Here is a 25,847-nt window from a genome sequence, read left to right as displayed (position 1 = left end):
AATGCGAACGATTTGCGAACGTTTTGTGAACAAGCAACGATAAAAATAGGTCCAGGTCTTATAAAGCGATCAACGATTTCTCGTTCGGTCGTTAATCGTTAACTGCATTTCAATCGAACGATTATCGTTTAGATTCGAACGATTTAACGATAATCTGAACGATAATCGTCCGGTGGAATAGGGCCCTAAGACATGACAAAAGTTTTCTATGATGACAGGTACACTTGTTGTTATGATAATGTCGGTGAAACCTTACACAGTTACATTGCATGTAAGGCCGAAGAAAGGCATAAGACTACAGGTTAAGGGCAGCACCCTACAGCAGGGGAGTCAAAGTGACGGCCATTCAGCTGTTTCAAAACGAAAATCCCCATCATGCCTAGGGAGCCGAAGCAGAGGCAGCAGAGAGCGCTGTCTCTGGAAAGACTACACTACTTCCTGCAGGACATACAACAGCTGATAAGTACTGGAGATTTTTAAAAAGAAGAAAATCTATATAACTTTCTGACACCAGTTGATGCAAAAGAAAAAAGTGTTTGAAGAGAACCCCTTTAAACACCTCTACTTGATCCATCTATGTTTTGATGACTTCTGTGTTTTCTAAACAATTTCATTGGCATGTGAAACATTTGTGCTCTATGGCATCTAAATGGGCAAGAATAAGCCGAACTTAATCTGCTCTAGAGGAGCAACTTAACCATGCTTAAAGGAGTGACCCTCAGCGGCACAGGACAGGCTCTATAGGACCCATACGTGCATACGGACAGGCTCTATAGGACCCATATGTGCATACGGACAGGCTCTATAGGACCCATATGTACATACGGACAGGCTCTATAGGACCCATATGTGCATACGGACAGGCTCTATAGGACCCATATGTACATAAAGAAAGGCTCTATAGGACCCATATGTACATAAGGACAGGCTCTATAGGACCCATATGTACATACGGACAGGCTCTATAGGACCCATATGTGCATGAGGACAGGCTCTATAGGACCCATATGTACATGAGGACAGGCTCTATAGGACCCATATGTACATAAGGACAGGCTCTATAGGACCCATATGTACATACGGACAGGCTCTATAGGACCCATATGTACATAAAGAAAGGCTCTATAGGACCCATATGTACATAAGGACAGGCTCTATAGGACCCATATGTACATACGGACAGGCTCTATAGGACCCATACGTGCATACGGACAGGCTCTATAGGACCCATACGTGCATACGGACAGGCTCTATAGGACCCATACGTGCATGAGGACAGGCTCTATAGGACCCATACGTGCATACGGACAGGCTCTATAGGACCCATACGTGCATGAGGACAGGCTCTATAGGACCCATATGTACATACGGACAGGCTCTATAGGACCCATATAAGCATGAGGACAGGCTCTATAGGACCCATATGTACATGAGGACAGGCTCTATAGGACCCATATGTACATGAGGACAGGCTCTATAGGACCCATATGTACATACGGACAGGCTCTATAGGACCCATATGTACATGAGGACAGGCTCTATAGGACCCATACGTGCATACGGACAGGCTCTATAGGACCCATATGTACATGAGGACAGTCTCTATAGGACCCATATGTGCATAAAGAAAGGCTCTATAGGACCCATATGTGCATACGGACAGGCTCTATAGGACCCATATGTACATGAGCACAGGCTTTATAGGACCCATATGTGCATGAGGACAGGCTCTATAGGACCCATATGTGCATGAGGACAGGCTCTATAGGACCCATATGTGCATGAGGACAGGCTCTATAGGACCCATATGTACATGAGCACAGGCTCTATAGGACCCATATGTACATGAGCACAGGCTCTATAGGACCCATATGTACATGAGGACAGGCTCTATAGGACCCATATGTACATACGGACAGGCTCTATAGGACCCATATGTACATGAGGACAGGCTCTATAGGACCCATATGTACATGAGGACAGGCTCTATAGGACCTATATGTACATAAGGACAGGCTCTATAGGACCCATATGTACATAAGGACAGGCTCTATAGGACCCATATGTACATAAGGACAGGCTCTATAGGACCCATATGTGCATACGGACAGGCTTTATAGGACCCATATGTACATGAGCACAGGCTTTATAGGACCCATATGTACATACGGACAGGCTCTATAGGACCCATACGTGCATACGGACAGGCTCTATAGGACCCATACGTGCATACGGACAGGCTCTATAGGACCCATACGTGCATGAGGACAGGCTCTATAGGACCCATATGTACATGAGGACAGGCTCTATAGGACCCATATGTACATGAGGACAGGCTCTATAGGACCCATATGTACATGAGGACAGGCTCTATAGGACCCATATGTACATGAGGACAGGCTCTATAGGACCCATACGTGCATACGGACAGGCTCTATAGGACCCATACGTGCATACGGACAGGCTCTATAGGACCCATATGTACATGAGGACAGTCTCTATAGGACCCATATGTGCATAAAGAAAGGCTCTATAGGACCCATATGTGCATACGGACAGGCTCTATAGGACCCATATGTACATGAGCACAGGCTCTATAGGACCCATATGTACATGAGCACAGGCTCTATAGGACCCATATGTACAAGAGGACAGGCTCTATAGGACCCATATGTACATACGGACAGGCTCTATAGGACCCATATGTACATGAGGACAGGCTCTATAGGACCCATATGTACATGAGGACAGGCTCTATAGGACCTATATGTACATAAGGACAGGCTCTATAGGACCCATGTGTACATAAGGACAGGCTCTATAGGACCCATATGTACATAAGGACAGGCTCTATAGGACCCATATGTGCATACGGACAGGCTTTATAGGACCCATATGTACATGAGCACAGGCTTTATAGGACCCATATGTGCATGAGGACAGGCTCTATAGGACCCATATGTGCATGAGGACAGGCTCTATAGGACCCATATGTACATGAGGACAGGCTCTATAGGACCCATATGTACATGAGGACAGGCTCTATAGGACCCATATGTACATGAGGACAGGCTCTATAGGACCCATATGTACATAAGGACAGGCTCTATAGGACCCATATGTACATGAGGACGGGCTCTATAGGACCCATATGTACATAAGGACAGGCTCTATAGGACCCATATGTACATAAGGACAGGCTTTATAGGACCCATATGTGCATACGAACAGGCTCTATAGGACCCATATGTACATGAGGACAGGCTTTATAGGACCCATATGTACATACGGACAGGCTCTTTAGGACCCATATGTACATACGGACAGGCTCTTTAGGACCCATATGTGCATACGGACAGGCTCTATATGTGCAGAAATAACCAGAAGCCTCCTCCTTGGCAGGAATACATTACTCACATGGTTGATATTCACACTGACAGAACGACACATAAGCCAGCCCTGCTACATGTCGCCCTTGGGACTCTGCTGCTAGTGTTACTGTAACAGGTAAGAAGCCAGATGTAGCCGCCTTCTGCCGACATGTAACCTGGCGTGAAGCCGGCGCGGCATCGCTCCTTCTACCTGTTATTACTCTGTGAGGTTGTAGATGCGACACTTCATTATCACCTCCTGCTACAGGAACTATAGAAAATAACTGGAAAGGTTCATGTGAAGCAACTCTAGAGGTATGAGCATAATATACACTACTAATATCTGTAACAAACTATATGTACCAATCGGGCTTTCTGGTTTATCAGATTCCAATGTAGAGGAAATTATATATATATATATATATATATTGGTGTAAAATCCAGGACATCATCTATATGTATAGGCTTATTATCCGCTCATGCCTGAAGCCATATAATTATGTGCAAAAATAGGATTCAGACACAAGGTCAGGCCTCTGATTAACAAGGAGCCGGTAATACATAGTAAATGAACGCACCAACCATAGAGGTTAACTGTGCTCTTTACTGGAGAGAACAGACGTGCATATAGATTTCTGGTAATGTATGCAGCCAGTCGCAGCGTTGATGCAGTCACAGTGGCACCTGAACCAGGCCGACTGGTTTCTCACTTCTCGTCTTATTCGGGGTGATCGTACCTGATGCCACTGCCTTCAGCTTTTTCAGTAGCTTCACGTGAGAATCGGGCTTGATGGTGTGTCTGACATACTGCGAGCAGCCGCAGTTCTCCAGCAGGGTGAAGTAGTAAAGCAGTCTTTGGAGGTCTCGGCCTTCGATGGTGGGGTAGACGTATTTGGCCATGTGCTCGTAGAAAGCTTCAGGGTTCGTTTTTAAGGTGTCAAACAGGCCGAGGGATTTGGCTCGTGCCTCTATTTCTGTTGTGGACAATCTGTAAATAAAACATTGTATATTAGAAGAGGGAATACAAGATATTGGACGTCGAAGAAGATCTAGGGCATAAAAAGCCTGCTGCATCATCATCATCTATGTGGATGTAAATGCTCCACCGTCCGCTGCCAAACCTCTTTTCAATGGAACTTGGTTCCATTATTTTTGTTGTCTGGTATGCTAATGAGGATCTATATCAGGGGTAGGGAACCTTGCGGCCCTCCAGCTGTGGCAAAACTACAACTCCCATCATGCCTGGACTGCCAGTGGTGTGCACCATCATAAGGCAACATAAAGAACAATATGCAGCAGCAGCTGCCAGCACCATATTGTCCTCTTCATCCACTGCCTTGGGGCAATAACCAAGGCTGTTGTACGAAGACAAATTGTACGAGGCTCTGGGGGTGGAGAGCGGGGGTCTCCTACTGGGCTCTTTATACTGCAACTAAATGGACAGAGAAGGAAGGATGGATAGATAGGAGATAGATAGATAGGAGATAGATAGATAGGAGATAGATAGATAGATAGATAGATAGATAGATAGATAGATAGATAGGAGATAGATAGATAGGAGATAGATAGATAGGAGATAGATAGATAGGAGATAGATAGATAGATAGGAGATAGATAGATAGGAGATAGATAGATAGATAGATAGATAGATAGATAGATAGGAGATAGATAGATAGGAGATAGATAGATAGATAGATAGATAGATAGATAGATAGAAGATAGATAGATAGAAGATAGATAGATAGGAGATAGATAGATAGATAGATAGATAGATAGATAGATAGATAGATAGATAGATAGATAGATAGATAGGAGATAGATAGATAGGAGATAGGAGATAGATAGATAGGAGATAGATAGATAGATAGATAGATAGATAGATAGATAGATAGATAGGAGATAGATAGATAGATAGATAGATAGATAGATAGATAGGAGATAGATAGATAGATAGATAGATAGATAGATAGATAGATAGATAGGAGATAGATAGATAGATAGATAGATAGATAGATAGATAGATAGATAGATAGGGGATAGATAGGGGATAGATAATAGATAGATAGATAGATAGATAGATAGATAGATAGATAGGAGATAGATAGGAGATAGATAGATAGGAGATAGATAGGAGATAGATAGATAGATAGATAATAGATAGATACATAGATAGATAGATAGATAGATAGATAGATAGATAGATAGATAGATAGATAGATAGGAGATAGATAGATAGGAGATAGATAGATAGATAGATAGGAGATAGATAGATAGATAGATAGATAGATAGATAGATAGATAGATAGATAGAAGATAGATATATAGATAGATAGATAGGAGATAGATAGATAGATAGATAGATAGATAGATAGGAGATAGATAGATAGATAGATAGATAGATAGATAGATAGAGACAGACAGACACTCTTACACCATACACATATACAGTTGTGCTATTACAGGATACGGAGCTGTGACTATTTTTGCTGCATTTACCAGGAAGTAAACAAAGAACTTGTCACAATAACCATCATCCGATCTGAGCTAAGAGCTCCGGCTGCTGCCGCTATTATCGCTCCCTGCATTGTGAGAAATCCTTCAGTACGCAGCAGTAAAAGCTCGCCTATAGATTCATATACAACCCCATCTATATATAATGTGTGTTTTGGTTTAGAAAATTACTGAGAAGCTGCTCTAAAATTATAAAAAAATAAATAAATAAATCTTGAGTACCCTATAACTGTGGGGGAGGAAGAAGACAAAGCCTTGGAGGGGGAGCCCCCAGCCTCAGGTCGGCCTGGAGACGATCAATAATGTACAATATTAGATATTGTCGATTGGCGATATTATGTGCGCAGGGATATATTGACGTTGGGTTTATCTCCGGACGGAATCGGCTCCATCCTACACGTCGCGTATAGGAGAAAATTTCCCTTCTCATTGATCCAAGTGGGGGCAGCGCTTATTATCAGAATAATTGGCTTCTCCGCTTCATTGTTATTATGGTTATTGAATATATATTTTATAATATTTAACCTCAATAATGGGCGATGCATCGGGAAATAATCCAGCAAGACAGGAATGACATGAAATCTCCACTCATCCTGGGCCAGCCGGAGTATATCTATGTAATGAAAGCCAGAATTAAAGAGTCGGGGATGGGAAACCTTTAGCCCTCCAGATACTGCACAATTCCCATCATGCCTGGACATGAATTGTAGTTTTAAAACAGCTGAAGGGCCACAGGTTACTAATTTCTGCTTTAGATCAACTACAATCAATAAAGGGATTATTCTCCAATTTTATTTTTTTGAATAAACTGGTTTCAAAAAAATATTAAGTCTTCCAGTACTTATCAGCTGCAGTATGTCCTGCAGGAAGTGGTGTATTTTTTCCAGTCTGACACAGTACTCTCTGCTGCCACCTCTGTCCATGTCAGGAACTGTCCAGATCAGTAGCAAATCCCCATAGAAAACCTCTCCTATCCTCCAGACTGGAAGGAATACACCACTTCCTGCAGGACTTTTTTCTTCTTAACTTTTACTCAAGTTATTAGACTAGAGAAAAAAAAGTTCTTGTCCAGTCTACACAATGCTCTGTGAGCTAAATACATCATCTATTGCTTCCCTATTCTCTCTGCTAGCTCGCTACAATGTTTCAGTTTGGAGTCCAGGCTTTTGGTTTTAGCACCAAATGAAAGACGAACGATTTCTCGATGATCGTTCGATCGTTTCTGCATTGACACAAAACAATTGTTTATTATCATTTAATTTTGAACAATATAAGAATAATTTGCATGGTAATTGTCCTGTGTAAGACTGCCCTTAGGGCTCTATTACACAGAACGATAATCGGCCGAATCGACCCTATCCGGCCGATTATCGCTCCATGTAAAAAAACACAACGATCAGCCGATGACAACGATCATCAGCTGATCATTGATATAGGTTTGGACCTGTAATTGTCGGGCGCCAACCACGCATCGCTATGTGTAATAGGCGGGGACCGCCGTGGCCAGTGATTGGCTGAGCAGCCTGTCAGCTGAGACAGGCCGCTCTGAAGCTGCAGCGCGGGCGACCCGGGGAGAAGCAGAGCGCAGGAGGAGCCCTGGACCATGGATAGGGAATGTATAGAGTTTAAGAAAGGGCTGCAAGGACATCGGTAAAGATGTCCATGCAGCCTTTGTTAAATGATTATCGGTCCGTGTAATAGGTCCAGTAAACGAGCGCCGATCTAGCAGATCAGCGCTCGTTTACATTTATTATCAGGCCCCCATCGGCCTGTGTAATAGTACCCCTTACGGTCTCACCTATAAGGAGGCCTTAAATTGTGGCTGGGGATGATCCAATAAGCTACTTCCAGCAGGTGGCACTAGAGAGAGCTTCCGTCCAGCTGGAATAGAGCTAATCTACATATTTGTTTCCCAGAAGGCTTTGCTTGGCCTACAACACCCAGGAGAATGAATTGGCCAATCTTCCAGTAAAATTTACGTGAGATTCCATTTTGTAACCAAGACTTTCTCCGAGATGGACTACACTGGGACATTGATCCATTACACGTCTGCACTTAAAGGGGGCCTTGTGTGTTAGATCTGGAGCCTAACCAGCGAGGGGGTTAATGAAATGTTTAGGAAATAAAAGTGATTTACGTGGTGGGCTGCATCAGTGCACAGAAAAGACTCACTAGTACTAGGTTATATGTGTGTATACTAGAGGAAGGCGAGCATCCGGCAATCACAGCACTACAGAAACCAAGGCTTAAAATAAAACTTACAGGAAAAACACCTTAAAGAGACTAATTATCCAGAGTGTAATTATAGAGGGGTGGTATGAAGCCATTCTATATACAGCTGTGTAACCTGTGAACGCCCCTCCGTGCTCTGAATGGAATCACAGTGTAAGCTTCATGATAGTATCAGATCACTCTCCTATAGTCGGCCAACCCGATCCTCTGCCACTATATAAGACCATTGACCAATCCTGCTGCATACACCACCCAATGTCCAATGGTCCATACATCATGTCTTGCCTAGAGACTTGGATTCGTCCAAACCTGAGAGAGCGGCATTTGATTACCAGTGGCTGCAGAAGTTGGATGCAACCGGGCCCTATTACGTGTGACAATTATCGTGCGAAAAATCGTTATATCGTTCGAATTGAAACGATAATCAATCTGTGTTATTGCAGGCAACGATCGAAAAATCGTTCGTGTGTCATTGATCATTGATTTAGATCTGAACCTAAAATTATCGTTAATCGTTCGCTGTAATTCCACATTCGTTCGCTCAAGTTCTGCATTTGTCACTAATCGTTCAGTGTAATTGCACATTGTTCATTGTTTTGCTGGGATCAGAAGGAATAAACGATCATAGTAACGATCTTAACTAATGGTTTACACGGAACGTTTATCCTTCTAATTTTCGCGATAACGATAGTATTTGAGCGATAATCGGCTCGTGTAAACACAGCGAACAATCAAGCGACAAGCCAGAAATCGTTCATTGTGATCTTTCAACATGTTCTCAAGTTGTCGTCGACCGTTCGCTAAAAATTTGCAGATTGCTTAGTGTAAACAGTCTTTCAAAGTCTTTTACCCTATGTGTGAGATGGGCTAAGGAAATCTTAAAAACGATCGCAATAACGATTTTTCTAACAATTTATCTGTCTAAACGCTGATCTTTATAAAAACCTAATTGTTGCTTCAAAATCGTTAAACGATCGATCGGGCGAATTTTTGCTTTGTGTAAACGGATCATAACGACCATCATTCTATGTAATATGGTAAACAATTTCAGGTTAACAACAAACAATCTCGAATGCGATCGTTTATCGTTAGTCGTTAAAAATCGCTCCGTGTAATAGGACCCTTAGGCCAATGCTTTCCAGGACTCCATCCAACTTCTGCAGCCACGGCTAATCCAATGCAGCACGCACGGTATTGGACGAAGCCAAGCATGTGTGAGATCTCTACTCTTGGCTCTTCTGCAGGTACATAATCTAGAAAGCTGACCGGGCTGGGCTACAATCCCGTCTCGTTACTCTAATCGTGGTCATCGCCCACAGCCTATACATGTTCTGTTTGGGCCCTTACTAGCCACACCTAGAAGTCTCAAAGAACTGTCTATAGTTTTGTTAAAATGGCTCAAGGTGAGAAATGACTCATGAAGTCCACCTCTTGCAGAGAGCTTCAGTGACTCTCTATAAGGCAAACAGGGGCCTGGCAGACAGTATTCAGCTCTGCTACAGTGCCACCGTATGGCCACAATATAGAAAACTTTGTGTACAGAATCCGTTCAAACTGCTTTTCAAAGCCCTCAGCGGAGACAGGTTTGCTAAGTATTTTTGGATTTCGATCAGATTTGTCTTCTTTAGTAAAGTTTTTACCAGAAATTTCCCATAGAAATGACTGGCGGAATGTTCAGGAATTCAAGCGTCAGACAGCACAGCAGTAACCAGCCAATCACTGCACATATGCAAATAGCTGTAATGTAGCCGCCAATAGAAACTCTCAGGTCACCAAAATCAGTTTTAAAGGCAGGTACCAAATTCTCTCTTAAAGGGTTGGTAACAATTAGCTTTTAACCGGCCATTTTTGTATTTGCTCTAAAAAGGGACACTCTGCTTTCTCTTAAAGTGGCACTCTGGAAGTCACTGTTAAGGGGGCGCTCTTTTCAAGTACTATTTTCTCGTAGAAATGAACATCTATTTTCTTTTTCCTAGTTCAAATTTCCCATCTTACAAAAGCAAAGGGATGTCTCACAGGCCCAATGGAATAATGAAGTGTAAATTCCTACAGTATATAAGAAACCTGTTCTGCTATGCGTGTAACCCATCTGAGGAGCCACCAGAGCTGAGCTTTAAAACTTACTTTAATATGGATGATGAATTCAGGTAATTTCTCCTGATTAAATTATGCTTAGCATGCCAGCAATGAGACGGTCTTCCATTTGCACTTCAGTTAAATTACTTTGTTAGAGTGACCATTCAGCAATCTACAGAGGAAATAAGTATGAAGACCCGGGGGCTGGGAACATGGAGGGGGGGGGGGGCTCACAAGACCTATTCTAAATCCTTAGAGAAAAAACTCTCTTCTTCTAGGTGGAATTACTGATGGAGAAGTTACAATAGGAAACAATTATCTTCCTTCTGGATGAGAGGAGATAATTTGAATATTTTTCCCATGAAACATTGCCCGTAAGTTTTTTTATACAAATAAGTGGGTCTGTCAATGGAGTTTAAAAAGGTCATTCCAAAGGGGGGGGGGGGGGGAAGGGGAAAAAAATAAAAAAAGATTATATATATATATATATATATATATATATATATATATATATATATATATATAGCTCCCAAAGTTTTCATGTCCTGCATGCAGCTGCTCTGCAACAGATGAAGGTAAGAGACACCCTATTCAGAGAGTGCTGCATGTATGTGCTCACATCTGTCCTGCTCATTCCTTCATGCTCGCTCCAGTCTCTGTTAGCCCTTGTGTTTTCCATCCTCTCCATTCCTGCTATATTGTGCCTGCACTTACACTCAGCTATACACACTGCTGCTATAATGTGCCTGCACTCACACTCAGCTATACACACTGCTGCTGTAATGTGCCTGCACTCACACTCAGCTATACACACTGCTGCTGTAATGTGCCTGCACTCACACTCAGCTATACACACTGCTGCTATAATGTGCCTGCACTCACACTCAGCTATACACACTGCTGCTATAATGTGCCTGCACTAACACTCAGCTATTCACACCATATAGAGAAGTCTCTGACATTGTCCTCCTGCACAGCTCTGTGATTCCCACTTCCTGGTTCATAGTGAACACGCCCCCCTTCCCCATTGCTGTCATGTGACCACACAGCGCTCAGACAGCAGCCCTGCTTCTCTATTCTAGCCTGGTGTACTACGCTACTGCATTATGGGGATCTGCATCTCCATCCTGTATCTACAAACTGCTGCTGTGTTATCAGGGTTATACAGTTACTATACATTATACACCACATGCTGCTAAACTGTACAGTAACCTATATATCACATATCCAGCTGCTGTGTTATCAGGGTTATACAGTTACTATACATTATACTCCACATGCTGATTGCTATACTGTACAGTAACTTATATATCACATATCCAGCTGCTGTGTTATCAGGGTTATACAGTTATTATACATTATATACCACATGCTGCTATACTGTACAGTAACTTATATATCACATATCCAGCTGCTGTGTTATCAGGGTTATACAGTTACTATACATTATACACCACATGCTGATTGCTATACTGTACAGTAACTTATATATCACATATCCAGCTGCTGTGTTATCAGGGTTATACAGTTACTATACATTATATACCACATGCTGCTATACTGTACAGTAACTTATATATCACATATCCAGCTGCTGTGTTATCAGGGTTATACAGTTACTATACATTATATACCACATGCTGCTATACTGTACAGTAACTTATATATCACATATCCAGCTGCTGTGTTATCAGGGTTATACAGTTACTATACATTATACACCACATGCTGCTATACTGTACAGTAACTTATATATCACATATCCAGCTGCTGTGTTATCAGGGTTATACAGTTACTATACATTATATACCACATGCTGCTATACTGTACAGTAACTTATATATCACATATCCAGCTGCTGTGTTATTAGGGTTATACAGTTACTATACATTATACACCACATGCTGATTGCTATACTGTACAGTAAATTATATATCACATATCCAGCTGCTGCTGTGTTATAAGGGTTATACAGTTACTATACATTATATACCACATGCTGCTATACTGTACAGTAACTCATATATCACATATCCAGCTGCAGTGTTATCAGGGTTATACAGTTACTATACATTATACACCACATGCTGCTTGCTATACTGTACAGTAACTTATATATCACATATCCAGCTGCTGTGTTATCAGGGTTATACAGTTACTATACATTATATACCACATGCTGCTATACTGTACAGTAACTTATAATATCACAGATTCAGCTCTTTCTCATTGCTTGTTGTGTGTGTGTGTATATATATATATATATATATATATATATATATATATATATATTATATATTATTTATTTTTTTTACATTCCCTTAATAAAAAGGAAAATAAAGCTCCATGAATGTCATTTGCCAACGTGCCTTATAATGGTAACTGTTTCTGAAGGAATATCAATGAGTAAGGAGTAACATGTCATTGTTGAAGGGTAATGAGCTGGGACCCTCCATAATCTGCACCATAGGCGTATATATCCCCTGCACCTTTGTACTGGTCAGCGATGGAGCTGATCACGTTGAGTCGAGTCTATAGGGAAATGGCACCAAGTCCAGTTGATCCGTAGATCGTCCTGACTTCAAAGTGAACGACAGATGTTATTTTCCCCTAGATAATTCTGACTGATCAGCGTTTTCAGCAGATACGATGTCTGTGCAGAACAAAGCACGGGGCAAGTATCTCTGGAGGGCTTGGATAACTATAGATAGTATGGTAATGGCGGTATATCTGTAAGGATTCTTCCTCTATATTATAAGACAGGAAGAAAGCGAGATGATGGGGAAAAAACATAACATAGCGAGAGGCTCTGGGTACAAGAAAGAAAAAACAAGAGGAAGCCAGATAAATTAGAAAACGGAGAGGAAAACGAGAATAGATGAGACTGGATACGCGGGATTTACAGGAGGCTCAACGGGATTAATGTGATATAAGAGGGGGATGAAATAGTAATGATCTGCAGGAGTCTCGGCCTCGCAAAACGATTACCAGATATTAAAGAGAGGGGACACGAGATGTAGGGGGAAGTTAAAGCGGCGGCTTAATGGATGACTCAAGACTGCAACACCACTCTCTGTGAAGATGCTGAGGAAGGTGGAATCCTAAGAAACGCAGCGACTCGGTAGAAAGGAGAAGTATTACATGCCGGATTCATTCTTATTCCCAAGGACAAACAAAATTTACGTCCACTTTTAAAGGAGAAGTCCGGCGAAAATTATTATTAAAAGTGACTCTGTACCCACAATCTGACCCCCCCAAAACCACTTGTACCTTCGGATAGCTGCTTTTAATCCAAAATCTGTCCTGGGGTCCGTTCAGCAAGTGATGCAGTTAATGTCCTAAAAACAACTTTTAATCTTGCAGCGCTGTGTCTAACGGCCGGGGCTTACATTTGTATATGCATTAGGCTGGTACCACCCCTCCATCCTTCCTCCCCACCCTCCTCATCATTAGGAATGCTCCAGGCAGATTGCTATTCCATGCAGCGATGCGCGGTGAGTGACCGATGATTTTAGGTTTGGGCCTAAATAAACGATCAGCCGATGACACGGCCGAATTCTCGCTCCGTGGAATAGGCCCCTAAAGGCTGTACACTTTTTTCCTCTTTTTTGGAGTGTGAGCGGAATACCCTTTTAAATCATTCCTAGCCATCCGCACATCTTATGGTGTAAGTGGAAATGGGGGGGGGGGGGGGGGGGGGGGGGGTTGGCTATGATGATGTTATTAGGCTACATGAGTGATCTGGAGCCTTGTAAAGGTTCTGCAAATTAGCGCTTAAATCAATTGGTGACAGAAAGTGGCAGGGATTTGTAATTTGCTTCTATTATAAAATCTGAAGTCTTCCAATACTTAAAGGGGTCATCCAGCACTACAAAAACATGCCCACTTTTCCCCCTACTCTTGGCTCCAGTTCAGGTGTGGTTTGCAATTAAGCTCCATTTACTTCAATGGAACTGAGTTTCAAACCCCACCCAATCTGGAGACAAGAGTGGTGCAAAAGTGGCCATGTTTTTGTAGCGCTGGATAACCCCTTTAACAGCTTCCTGCAGGAAATGGTGCATTCTCTGCAGTTTTCCAGTAATTAGCAGCTGCTGTATGTCCTGCAGGACGTGATGTATTCTCTCCAGTCTGACACAGCGCTCTCTGCTGCCACCTCTGTCCATGTCAGGAACTGTCCAGAGCAGGAGAGGTTTTCTATGGGGATTTGCTGCTGCTCTGGACAGTTCCTGACATGGACAGAGGTGGCAGCAGAGAGCGCTGTGTCAGACTGGCGAGAATACACCACTTCCTGCAGGACATACAGCAGTTGGAAGTACTGGATGACTTGAGATTTTTAATAGACATAAATTACAAATCTGTGGCACCAGTTGATTTGAAAGATTTTTTTTATCTACCCCTTTAAGGATATAGGGACACACCACTTTATAAAGAGAATGGAAACACACAATAATTTACTGATAAAAACACAAGGGAACGGAACATCATAAACACTTTCTAAGAAAATCAGTAACAGAACTGAATAGTCAGTGGATAATGTAAGTATTTACTAAAGCGGATCAGAGCAAGGCGGGAAAGACTGTCCTTATATTTCAATACCTATTGGAAAAATACATCTTTAGTTCTATGTGATGAAAATCCCCTTGCTTATACCTTGTTCTAGGCAGCCCATTCCTGTAACTATGCCAAGCCCTGGGTAAGCATCTCCGGAGAGTCGTCCTCAGAAGTGCAAGGAACAGGATCTGAGCTGCTGGGCTATCATGGGGGAGGGGGGGTATGCTACTTCATGACGTGTTCCTGTGAACGTTATAAATATTCTTTTTTTCCGCTTTATTCCCATACGGCTTTTTTAAGCAGATCATAAAGTCTCCAGTGCTGGGTAATGCAAGAGATGCAGTGATAGATTGGTAACTGCAGCATCTGAGTGGTTTTATGGGTATCTATCACCCTGTCAGTACACTGTGACATGAGCTTTGGTTGCCAATGGGTCTCAATGGCGGCCATGGGGGCCTGAGGAAAGCCAGGGGTGTCATGCATGAACATCTTGTTTGAAGTTGGTCAGAACTCGGCAGATACTGTAATGCACATGGCTCAGGAATAATGCATGATTTCACAAGTTAAATGAAGTCCTGGTACACAAGACAGTGGCGTAGCTGCCATAGAGGCAGGGAAGGCGGTTGCTATGGGGCCCGTGGAGGGAGGGGGCCCAGGGAAGATAAGATCCTCCTGTGTCCTTTTGCTTAACCCCTTATTTACTGCAGTGTGTAAGTGACCCAGTGTTCTCTAACATTCTGCAAAACAAAAAAGGGTTCATACAGAAGACAATTAGCTCTCTGCCTGACTACTCTGATAACCCCTGACCGCTGCATGAACTCAGAGAACAGAGGTCAGAGGTTATCAGTGCAGGAGTAGCAAAGGAGAGAGATAGTTGTCTTCTGTATTAACCCTTTTTTGTGTTGCAGCATGTAAGAGAACACTGGGTCACTTACACACTGCAGTAAATAAAGGGTTAAGCAAAAGATACAATATTACAAGAGTAGATACATGCTTTAGCCAGTCTGTAGCCTGTGTCAGCTATAGTTGGGACTGGCCAATATGCATTCAATACATGTACTGTATCTAATTCCATGAAATAAAGTGATGTTGGAATCGGAAGTGAGTGCCGGGCTTTCTTCATTCTATACATGTGTATCTATTAGGCAATGCCTATAGCGGGGCTAAATGGTTGACCTGTAGCATTATGTCTAAATACACACAAAAAGCAAACAAAATAAATAAACAAAAAACGCAACTATAATTTCCCTTCTCCAACAGATTGTACCAGAAATCACCACCTCTAAATCCTTCTCTCCTGAAGTCTTTGCTAACACAGTACAGCCAATACAATACTAGGAATTCCTGCAGATTTCACTGTATTGACCACTCATCTAATACAGCTAAATCATTGTCCATATTACTGACATCTCTAAAAACATCAACCCGATTGCTCACTTTTCAATCATCAAGCAAATCTTACCAGCCAAACCTTCTACATACTCACGGTTCGCAATGCGTTAAATGTCAAGTTAAGGTTTGGTACAAAATTCCGCTGGTTTCTGGTTGGAATACAGCAGCGCATTTTGGGAATGTGAACAAACGGTTGTCACTCCGTCACTGATGAAGAAACCTACTCCGCAGGCTGCTGTGGGCTCAGAATGTCATAAGTAGTAGGGGGAGTATGCCATCGGGGGAAGTAAACACAGGTACGATCAGGCTAGACTGGATGAGAGGAGTACCGGCTAGTTTGTGTTTGTATTCATTTGCATATTGTGTTGCTGTAATTCCACTTTAAAGGGACAGTGTCATCAGAAACTTTGTGTATAATGTTTTTATGTTAAAAATGTTTTTTAAAGAATTTTTGGTGACTTTTTTAAAATTTTCCATTTCTCTAACTATATTATAAAATAATCCTGAGATCTTGCAGTTTACATTCTCACAACTGGGGCTAAAATTAAGCCGAGACTTCCTGTTGTGTCTGTGGTTATAGGAAAAGGCTGCTGTAAAGTGATCTGTACAGCATTGCAGCGTCATGTGACACTAGTAGATAGAGGAGACAATAGCAGCTCCCTGTGGAATGACCTCTTCACAGGTCATAGAGAGCGCTCAGTAACGTCTCCATCTCAAGGGGACAGAGTCTGTCTATTGTCATCTATGTCCATGAGTCTTGCTGTAAAGCAAGTCACTAAATGCTGTTACAAACCGTTCAGGAAATATGGCTTCCTCCATAACAATGTACAAAGAGTGACATAAATAAAAATGACAGTCAGGAAATAGAAACCAATAAGAATAAAAGAACAATTTTTGTATCCGACTCTAATCAGAAAAATAAAATTTAGGTGACACATTCCCTTTAAGTTAAAGTAACTGGATTAATAACTATTGTACACTGCTGCCATGTAAAGTCATGCTGCCATGTAACAATATTTAACTATCCAATAACTACAAATGACAAAAGAATAGAAGAATACATACCCACTGTCGCAGAACAAGTACTCCAGGTGGGTCATGTAAACCTCCCATAGGGGCACCTTGTATCGCTGAGCCAACGAGAGGGAAATCTTGTAGACGTTCTCTTCAAGGGTCCTGGAGAAAAGTAAAAAGAAAAATCTATAAATTCATAAAATCTAAATCTGATCTTTTTTCTTTGAGGCTGGTGAACTACTAATTGTTAAGGATGTGAAAAAAGTGGTTTGTATTACAAAAGTTTTTCGTTTTTTTTGTAAATAGGGATAGGTCTTAATTCCTGAAACAGTCGGCAAGAATAGCGTTTTTTTCCAGAAATAACAGCCTTATATTATGTTTGCAATCTGCAAAAAAACGCATTCGTAAGGCTGGGTTCACACTGCGTTTTTGCAATCTGTTTAGAATATAGGTTTAATGGAACAAACGGATGCAAGAACGGGTGTCATCCGTTTGGAACCGATTTCTTATAATGGAAGTCAACAGAAAACAGATCCAAATGGATGAAACACAATTGCATCCAAACGTGTATGTTAAACGGATTGCAAAAACGCAGTGTGAACCTAGCCTAGTCCGGATTTTTTGCAAAAAAATCCGGGAAAGTTAAGTTGATCCATATATTAAGCAGATATTATTGATATTATGTCCACAACAATTATGGACGCTCCCTTAGACTTCTACCAAGTAGATTCTGTGAAGCCGTGCCACAATTACGGCCCATACCAGGACGTGCCCTATTTTACAGCACGGATGGCGGATCATGCAAATCCATAAAACTACAGGCAGTGTGAATAACTAAATGGAAATCAATGCGCCCTAAATTTGTCCGTATCAGGGATCCATAGTTACGGATAAATTTATGGAAAGTGTGAATAAGGTCTTATCACTTCTCCCTGTGAATAGATTGTACTGGAGCACAAGCCACTTCCACTTAGAAAAGAGCAATTATAAGCAATATTGAATTCCAGATACACATAAACATCACTGCACCCAAGACGCCAACATTTTATCAATTCATAGTAAAAATTTATAATTATTATTAATAATAAAAATTGGGAAAAACACAAACAAATACAACTGGCAAAAGACAGGAAGCAGCTGACATTTGTAAATGAAGCTCCGGAGATGAGTTAAGTAAATGTTATCGGAGATGGCTGATTAATCATCCAGTAAACACTCAATGCTTTTTATTTTGTTTTAAAAAATAAATATTTTCTTGGGAGGGAGAGAAGTTTGTTTGTGCTCATTGATTTTGTATTTGCTGCTTTAGGTCTGAGAAGAAACACAGCACAAGATGCTTTCCTATTACACATCTACAGGAGGGGTGGTTAAAGGAAAAGTCTGGCAAAATTTTTTATTTAAGTATTGTATTGCCCCCCCCCCAAACTTATACAAATCCCCAATATACACTTATTATGGGAAATGCTTATAAAGTGCTTTTTTCCCTGCACTTACTACTGGATCAAGGCTTCACTTCCTGGATAACATGGTGATGTCACTTCCTGGATAACATGGTGATGTCACTTCCTGGATAACATGGTGATGTCACTTCCTGGATAACATGGTGATGTCACTTCCTGGATAACATGGTAATGTCACTTCCTAGATAACATGTTGATGTCACTTCCTGGATAACATGGTGATGTCATGACCCAACTCCCATGGTACTCCTGAGAATTTATTTTTTTAGATTGACTAGTATTAGAAAGTTAAACAAATTTGTAAATTACTTTTAAAAATGATTAAGCCACCTAGTACTTATCAGCTGCTGTATGTCCTGCAGGAAGTGGTGTTATCTCTACAGTCTGACACAGTGCTCTCTGCTGCCACCTCTGTCCGTGTCAGGAACTGTCCAGAGCAGGAGAGATTTTCTATGGGGATTTGCTGCTGCTCTGGACAGTTCCTGACATGGACAGAGGGGGCAGCAGGGAGCACTGTGTCACACTGGAAAGAATACAACACTTCCTGCAGGACGTACAGCAGCTTAAAAGTACTGAAAGACTGGAAAACAGAAGTAAATAACAAATCTTCTGATACCAGTTGATTTGAAAGAAAAAAAATGACTAGAGTTCCCCTTTAAGGCTGTTTATACCTGCAGTGTGTTCCGGCTATGACCTTAAGAGACACAGACGTCCAGAGAATTAAAAAGGGGGGAGGGGTGCATCATTTAGCCGTAATGTAATACTAGTGCTATATTAGTATTATAATACTATAATGCTAGTTATGGGTAGAAGTTATATTTTTTAATAAAATTTAATAAATTTTAATTTAATAGAATTTCTGTCACTAGGTCATGTAAAAACTTTTTTCCCCTCTGGTTTTCAGTACAGTAACAAAAAGAGAAACATAGGGGCGCTTCCTGGAGTTAGAACGTAAGTGTACAAACTCCAGCAAGGGTGAAATAGGCCTAAATCTACCGCACAGGTATCGATGCCGTCACCACAGCTATCCCGGGGGTAACACTAGCGTGGTCAGTAGGAATGTAGAACAATCCTCACAGCATCAATAGACCGCCACTCTCCCTCGTATGGATCAGCGCAGGTGAAGGGATATACGCAGAGTACCAATGTGTCGTACACAGCGCTCCCAGTAAGCAGTACCGCACTCTCAATATGGTTCCAGTAGTGTGGTTAACTGGAGCTCCAGTTGCAGCATGCCCTGGTGTTCTGTTCGGCAGCCATGCTTCCAAACAAAATCTCTGCTAGCTCTTACTTTCAGGGGAGGCCTTATATTTAGCCATTCAGCAAAAAGTTGGGGAAACTGGGTTCCTGTGGTATATATTGTTCAACACAATTTCAGCTGATTCTAATAATAACAAGCAGAACTATGAATGCAGCTCTGGAGTATAATACAAAATGTAGCCCAGCTTTACCCTACTGTATGGTAAATGATTTGTGGATAAGTATAACTAATAGCTAAGGGTAAGAGATATGACGTAGGCTTTGATGGTGACTACAATTAGGTTCCATGGCTTATTTTCTTTTCTTGTTCGCTTTGTGTTACTATTTTTATTGTGTGTTTTTAATAGAGAAGGTTCTAACTACAAACAATGAGATCTTGGAGGTCTCAGGTTTTCTTGAAGCTTCGCTCCCATGGCTCCTCACCGACGCCACCTTTAATATTGGCGCTCTCGTTAGCAGGATGCAGATTCGGGTGCGGAGGTGCGATGCGTCTGAGAGCAATTAACAGCGTAACACGTCAACATCCCAAGGACTCATTTAACAAAACATTTATGGAAACACATTCAGCCACAGAGTCAAAGGATGAGCCGCCAACACTCAGCTCCACACGCTGCTTCTGAGGAAAACAGGCCTAAAGGTTCCTGTACACAGAAAGGGGCCTATTATACAGGACGATTATCAAATTTAAACAATAATCGCTCTGTGTAATTGTAGGCAACGATCGAAAAATCGTTCATATGTCGTTGATCGTTGATTTAGATCTGAACATAAAATTATCGCTAATCGTTCGCTGAAATTCCACATTCGTTCGCTGTAATTCCGCATTCGTTCGCTGTAATTCCGCATTCGTTCGCTGTAATTCCGCATTCGTTTGCTGTAATTCCGCATTCGTTCACTAATCGTTCAGTGTAATCGCACATTGTTCATTGTTTTTATGGGATCAGAAGTAATAAACGGAGGGATTACACAGAGCGATATTTAACAATTAACAGCTAACGATCTTTCACCATATTACACAGAACGATGGTCATTAGTTACGATCGTTTATTTCTTCTGATCCCAGAAAACCAAAGAACAATGTGCAATTACACTGAACAATTAGTCCAGCAAGTTTATATAGTACAGGATGGGAGATGGTGGTGCACTGACTGTACTACTACTGTACTGTATATGCACTCCAGCAGTCTTATACAGTACAGGATAAGAGATGGTGGTGCACTGTCTGTACTACTACTGTATATGCACTCCAGCAGTCTTATACAGTACAGGATGGGAGATGGTGGTGCACTGACTGTACTACTACTGTACTGTATATGTACTCCAGCAATCTTATACAGTACAGGATGGGAGATAGTGGTGCACTGCCTGTACTACTACTGCACTGTATATGTACTCCAGCAATCTTATACAGTACAGGATAAGAGATGGTGGTGCACTGTCTGTACTACTACTGCACTGTATATGCACTCCAGCAATCTTATACAGTACAGGATAAGAGATGGTGGTGCACTGTCTGTACTACTACTGTACTGTATCTGCACTCCTGCAATCTTAGGTGTATATATTCTTTACGATTAAGCAGCATTATACCCGAGATCTCTGATGTCAGATCACAAATGCTAAAGAATTGATGTAGAAGAATAATATCTGATATAACATTTTTTTTTCCTTCCGCACAAATAGATGACATTGAAAAGGCAAATAGTGCAAGTCTGCTGGTTATTGTCCCTAATGCAAGGCTGGGCACAAAAGGCAGGTGAGGAGTCGTCCATCAAGTGGCTGGCAGTAAAAGGCTCCCCTCCCCCGTCCTCGCTAATAGTCCTGAGTGACAATGTGATTGCGTGCTCGCTCTGCCAGAGAGGAATGGGATGGAGCCCCCCGCTGACTGCTCTCCTGTCAGATCCTCAGATGTCTTTGCTCATTGAAAACTTTTTCGTTTATTTTAATTCTGAAAAGTTTAAAAAGCGGAATTGTTGTCCCTGTCGATTTCCTTTGCTTCGGTCTATTCCTCACGTTCCAGGATCTACAGCTGCCACTAAATGTCATTGCTCAGAAACAGTGTTGAACTGGTGCGGAGCTTGAAAGGACACAAAGATGTGTTCACGTCACTCAAATCATCAGACGGGGGCATCGATTTACATATCGAAGTGACAAGAGGAGACAAGACAAGACAGCCATGTTCTCCTTCTCCTACAGGCATTTTCCCTCAGCCACTCGTGTTAGACAAATAGCATCCTGGGTACTAAGCAGCTCCCGGCGACTCCGAGCACCGACCGAGACAAAGAAGTTATCTTCTATTATTATACCCAAAACTTTTGCATCTGACATTAAAGCGGTTTGTCTCACTAAGGGATATAGACACCATGCAAGACTTTACTGAGCTAAAGCAATGGCGCATGGACCGTTTCCCCGAAAATAAGACCTAGGAGAAGTTTCGCTGAATGACTAAATAAAAGGCCTCCCCCGAAAGTAAGACCTAGCAAAGTGTTTGGAAGCATGCCCGGCAGCACAGAACACCAGGGCATGCAGCTGTGATTCTATTTAGCCTGTCGCTGTTGTCCTCTACCTTCACAGTCCGTTGCAGAGCAGCAGCAAGCAGAAAATGAGGCCGTCACTTGCAACCAACCCCAAAATCCCATTCCGCGGCCGTTATGTGCAGTCAAGGCATCAAGTGTCTGCCGTTATCCTGTTGCCTGCTGCATACAGTACACTGTCCCTGCTGTGCTGTATGATAGTGCTATGGTGAGCTCCCCCTGGTGGCCGGAAGTCGCCATTCCATATTTGTCCCTACTGTGAATGTGACATGTGACTTCTTCATGAAAAAAAAAAAAAAAAAGACCTAGCGCATCTTTGGGAGCAAGAACTAATAAAAGACTGGTCTTATTTTCGGGGAAAGACAGTAATCTGTCCGTTTTTATCATAGACATCTATACAAACTGTACATACTTACGGTAATGCACCTTGGGAAATTGTATGAAAATTAGCCCTCCTCAAAAAGGCAGAAAACTGTCTCTCTAGTGCCACCTATAGGTAGCTACCCTGTAAAGTAACAACCCTGTAAAGTGGTCGTATAGTTTCAATAACTGTTGGCCGAACGTTCATGTAGGAAAAAAGAGCTGAATCACAGCTAGACCACTTTGGCGCCAGTTTATCCCTCAAAGAACAAAAAGGTTGGGCTGCAAAAATCAAGCACACACGACCCTTTTATCCACTGACACGGACAAACACACTGGTGGCGGTAAATTCCACTGACAATATACGACACACGGAGCACCGCTGCTCCGAAACCCCTCCCCCCCCCCAGCAGCCTTCCTCTCGTAATAAAAAAAAAAAACAGTGCTGGGCTGGATGGGTGGGCTAGGAGCCCCCAGTGCGCTAAACTGCCCAACTAGCATAAGGTTCTAACTATTAATGGAAATGGATGAGAACGGCGACGAGGATGAAGGTAAGAGACAAATCTTCATCCTCAGCACTGGGTCAGATGGGTCTAACCTGCGTACAGTTCCACTTCAAATACGATACAACTATAAGTAAAGTAGCTTCATGAACCAATAGATCTAGACTTTTCTACGAAAGTCACACACAACTTTGTGGTTGTTATTAGGGGTCAGAAGATCTCAAAGGGGTAATGCATAGCGGGTGAATAAAAAGTCGGCACATTTTACTGTAAGATGAGCAATCCCCCATTAGCTGTAATGAAGTGAGCATCTCGCGGTGGTTTCAGACGCATTCTTCACTCTGTACGTTTTTTCCCTCAAGAACGGTCGGGGAGACGCACTGCATACCAATGCATCGCGCAAAGCCTCTTACCCCAGAAAAGTCTAATTAAAAGCATATAAAAACACTATAAAAATGATTCATGGCCATCTCAAAGATCAGCAGCATGCCATAATTGGCTCTTTCACACTTTGTTGTTCCCATAGAGCCGGATGACAAAAACACATTATTATACCGAACAAACCCAATCATTTATCTGATACAAATTCAGTCATGTTTCACATCTTAGCAAAGGGCAGAAAACGCCAGATTAATTCCAGGATGACATCACGCCAGCAGCTGGAGTTCTGCTGTGTGTGAACAGTCATTTACGCGGCCAATCAGTAGAGTAGTGAGACTCTGCACTACTGGACCCAGCAACCCCTGCAGCATTGAGTCAGAACTCTTATGGACTAAGGGCCCTATTACACGGGGCGATTATCGTGCGAAAAATCGTTATATCGTTCAAATGTAAACGATTATCGTTCTGTGTAATTGCAGGCAACGAATGAAAAATCGTTGTATGTCCTGCAGGAAGTGGTGTATTCTTTCCAGTCTGACACAGTGCTCTCTGCTGCCACCTCTGTCCATGTCAGGAACTGTCCAGAGCCGCAGCAAATCCCCATAGAAAACCTCTCCTGCTCTGGACAGTTCCTGACATGGACAGAGGTGGCAGCAGAGAGCACTGTGTCAGACTGGAAAGAATACACCACTTCCTGCAGGACATACAGCAGCTGATAAGTACTGGAAGACTGGAGATTTTTTAAAAGAAGTAAATTACAAATCTCTGGCACCAGTTGATTTAAAGGAAAAAAAAATGGTGAAAAATCCCTTTAAGTCTCTTTAACATTAGTCAACCCTTTTATGTTGACATTTTGTGGGTTATAGTGGGAAGTATAAAAGAATATTTGCACTTTCATGTTAAACCAGTTCTAGTAAATGTAGAACGTGTGATTCTTTTTTTTTTGTTTTTTTTTTAACTCTTTATTTAGAGAAAGAGCAGGGAACACCAACAACATACCGGAGTGTCCAGACATATGAGAAAAAATTGCGCCCGAAGGCAACTGGAAGAACGTGTGATTCTGGTTTACAATGGATCTCGCTGCGTTCCCAGACATGATCTCCGCCATGTTCCTATTACATCGATAAACGTTCAAAAAAAAAAAAAGAAAAAAAGAGAACCGCGGGATTCACCTGTATTGATCCCCTCAGTACGGAATGTGATAGTTTCTTCAAGAATTACTCCAGTCAACTCAGAGAAACATCTTGTGGTAAAGTAAGGGCTGACCGGGTCAGATGACAACTAAATGGACTTTATAAAAAGAATGAGAGGACGGCAAAGCTACCAGAAAACCACTGAAATATTGGCTTTGCAATGAATCTCGATGTCTCAGTCCTCAGAGTTCAGCCGCTGTGCACCGAAACCAATAAACTACCTGCAACCCATCCACGGGCCTGCTGGCCTGAGATTAGTCACAGCTCGGAACTACCAGCATCGGAAAAACTGGAAGTAGTAGTGTCTAGTGATATGTGGACTTGCTGAACTGCTCCCCAAAGATGAAAACTCCGTATTTGACTACCGGTGTCTGGAGAAGTTGGATGCCGCTCTAGTGTCCGGAGAAGCTGGATGCTGTTCTAGTGTCTGGAGAAGCTGGATGCCGCTCTAGCGTCGGTAAAAGTTAGATGTCGCTCTAGTGTCCGGAGAAGGTGGATGTCGCTCTAGTGTCCGGAGAAGCTGGATGCAGCTCTAGTGTCCGGAGAAGCTGGATGTCGCTCTAGTGTCCGGAGAAGCTGGACGTCGCTCTAGTGTCCGGAGAAGCTGGATGTCGCTCTAGTGTCCAGAGAAGCTGGAAGCCACTCTAGCGTCTGGAGAAGCTGGATGCTGTTCTAGTGTCTGGAGAAGCTGGATGCCGCTCTAGCGTCGGTAAAAGTTAGATGTCGCTGTAGTGTCCGGAGAAGCTGGATGCAGCTCTAGTGTCCGGAGAAGCTGGATGCAGCTCTAGTGTCCGGAGAAGCTGGATGCAGCTCTAGTGTCCGGAGAAGCTGGATGCAGCTCTAGTGTCCGGAGAAGCTGGATGCAGCTCTAGTGTCCGGAGAAGCTGGATGCAGCTCTAGTGTCCGGAGAAGCTGGATGCAGCTCTAGTGTCCGGAGAAGCTGGATGCAGCTCTAGTGTCCGGAGAAGCTGGATGCAGCTCTAGTGTCCGGAGAAGCTGGATGCAGCTC

General features: G+C 42.4%; 1 protein-coding gene across 2 annotated transcripts in view; it reads right to left on the bottom strand.

The window, feature by feature from the left end:
• Positions 1 to 25,847, bottom strand: part of NBAS (NBAS subunit of NRZ tethering complex) — a 445,751-nt gene that overhangs the window by 137,223 nt on the left and 282,681 nt on the right. For both annotated transcript variants that reach the window (XM_069973153.1, XM_069973154.1), the window contains exons 42-43: positions 17,199 to 17,309; positions 4,109 to 4,359 (exon numbers count right to left, since the gene is read on the bottom strand). In XM_069973153.1, coding sequence (XP_069829254.1) covers positions 4,109 to 4,359; positions 17,199 to 17,309 — 362 coding nt within the window. The remainder of the gene's footprint in view (positions 1 to 4,108; positions 4,360 to 17,198; positions 17,310 to 25,847) is intronic.

The sequence above is a fragment of the Dendropsophus ebraccatus genome, chromosome 6, assembly GCF_027789765.1.
Source record: "Dendropsophus ebraccatus isolate aDenEbr1 chromosome 6, aDenEbr1.pat, whole genome shotgun sequence".
In the NCBI taxonomy this organism is placed as follows: domain Eukaryota; kingdom Metazoa; phylum Chordata; class Amphibia; order Anura; family Hylidae; genus Dendropsophus; species Dendropsophus ebraccatus.
The sequence above is the reverse complement of the archived record's forward strand: the minus strand, read 5'-3'. Positions and strand labels throughout refer to the sequence as shown.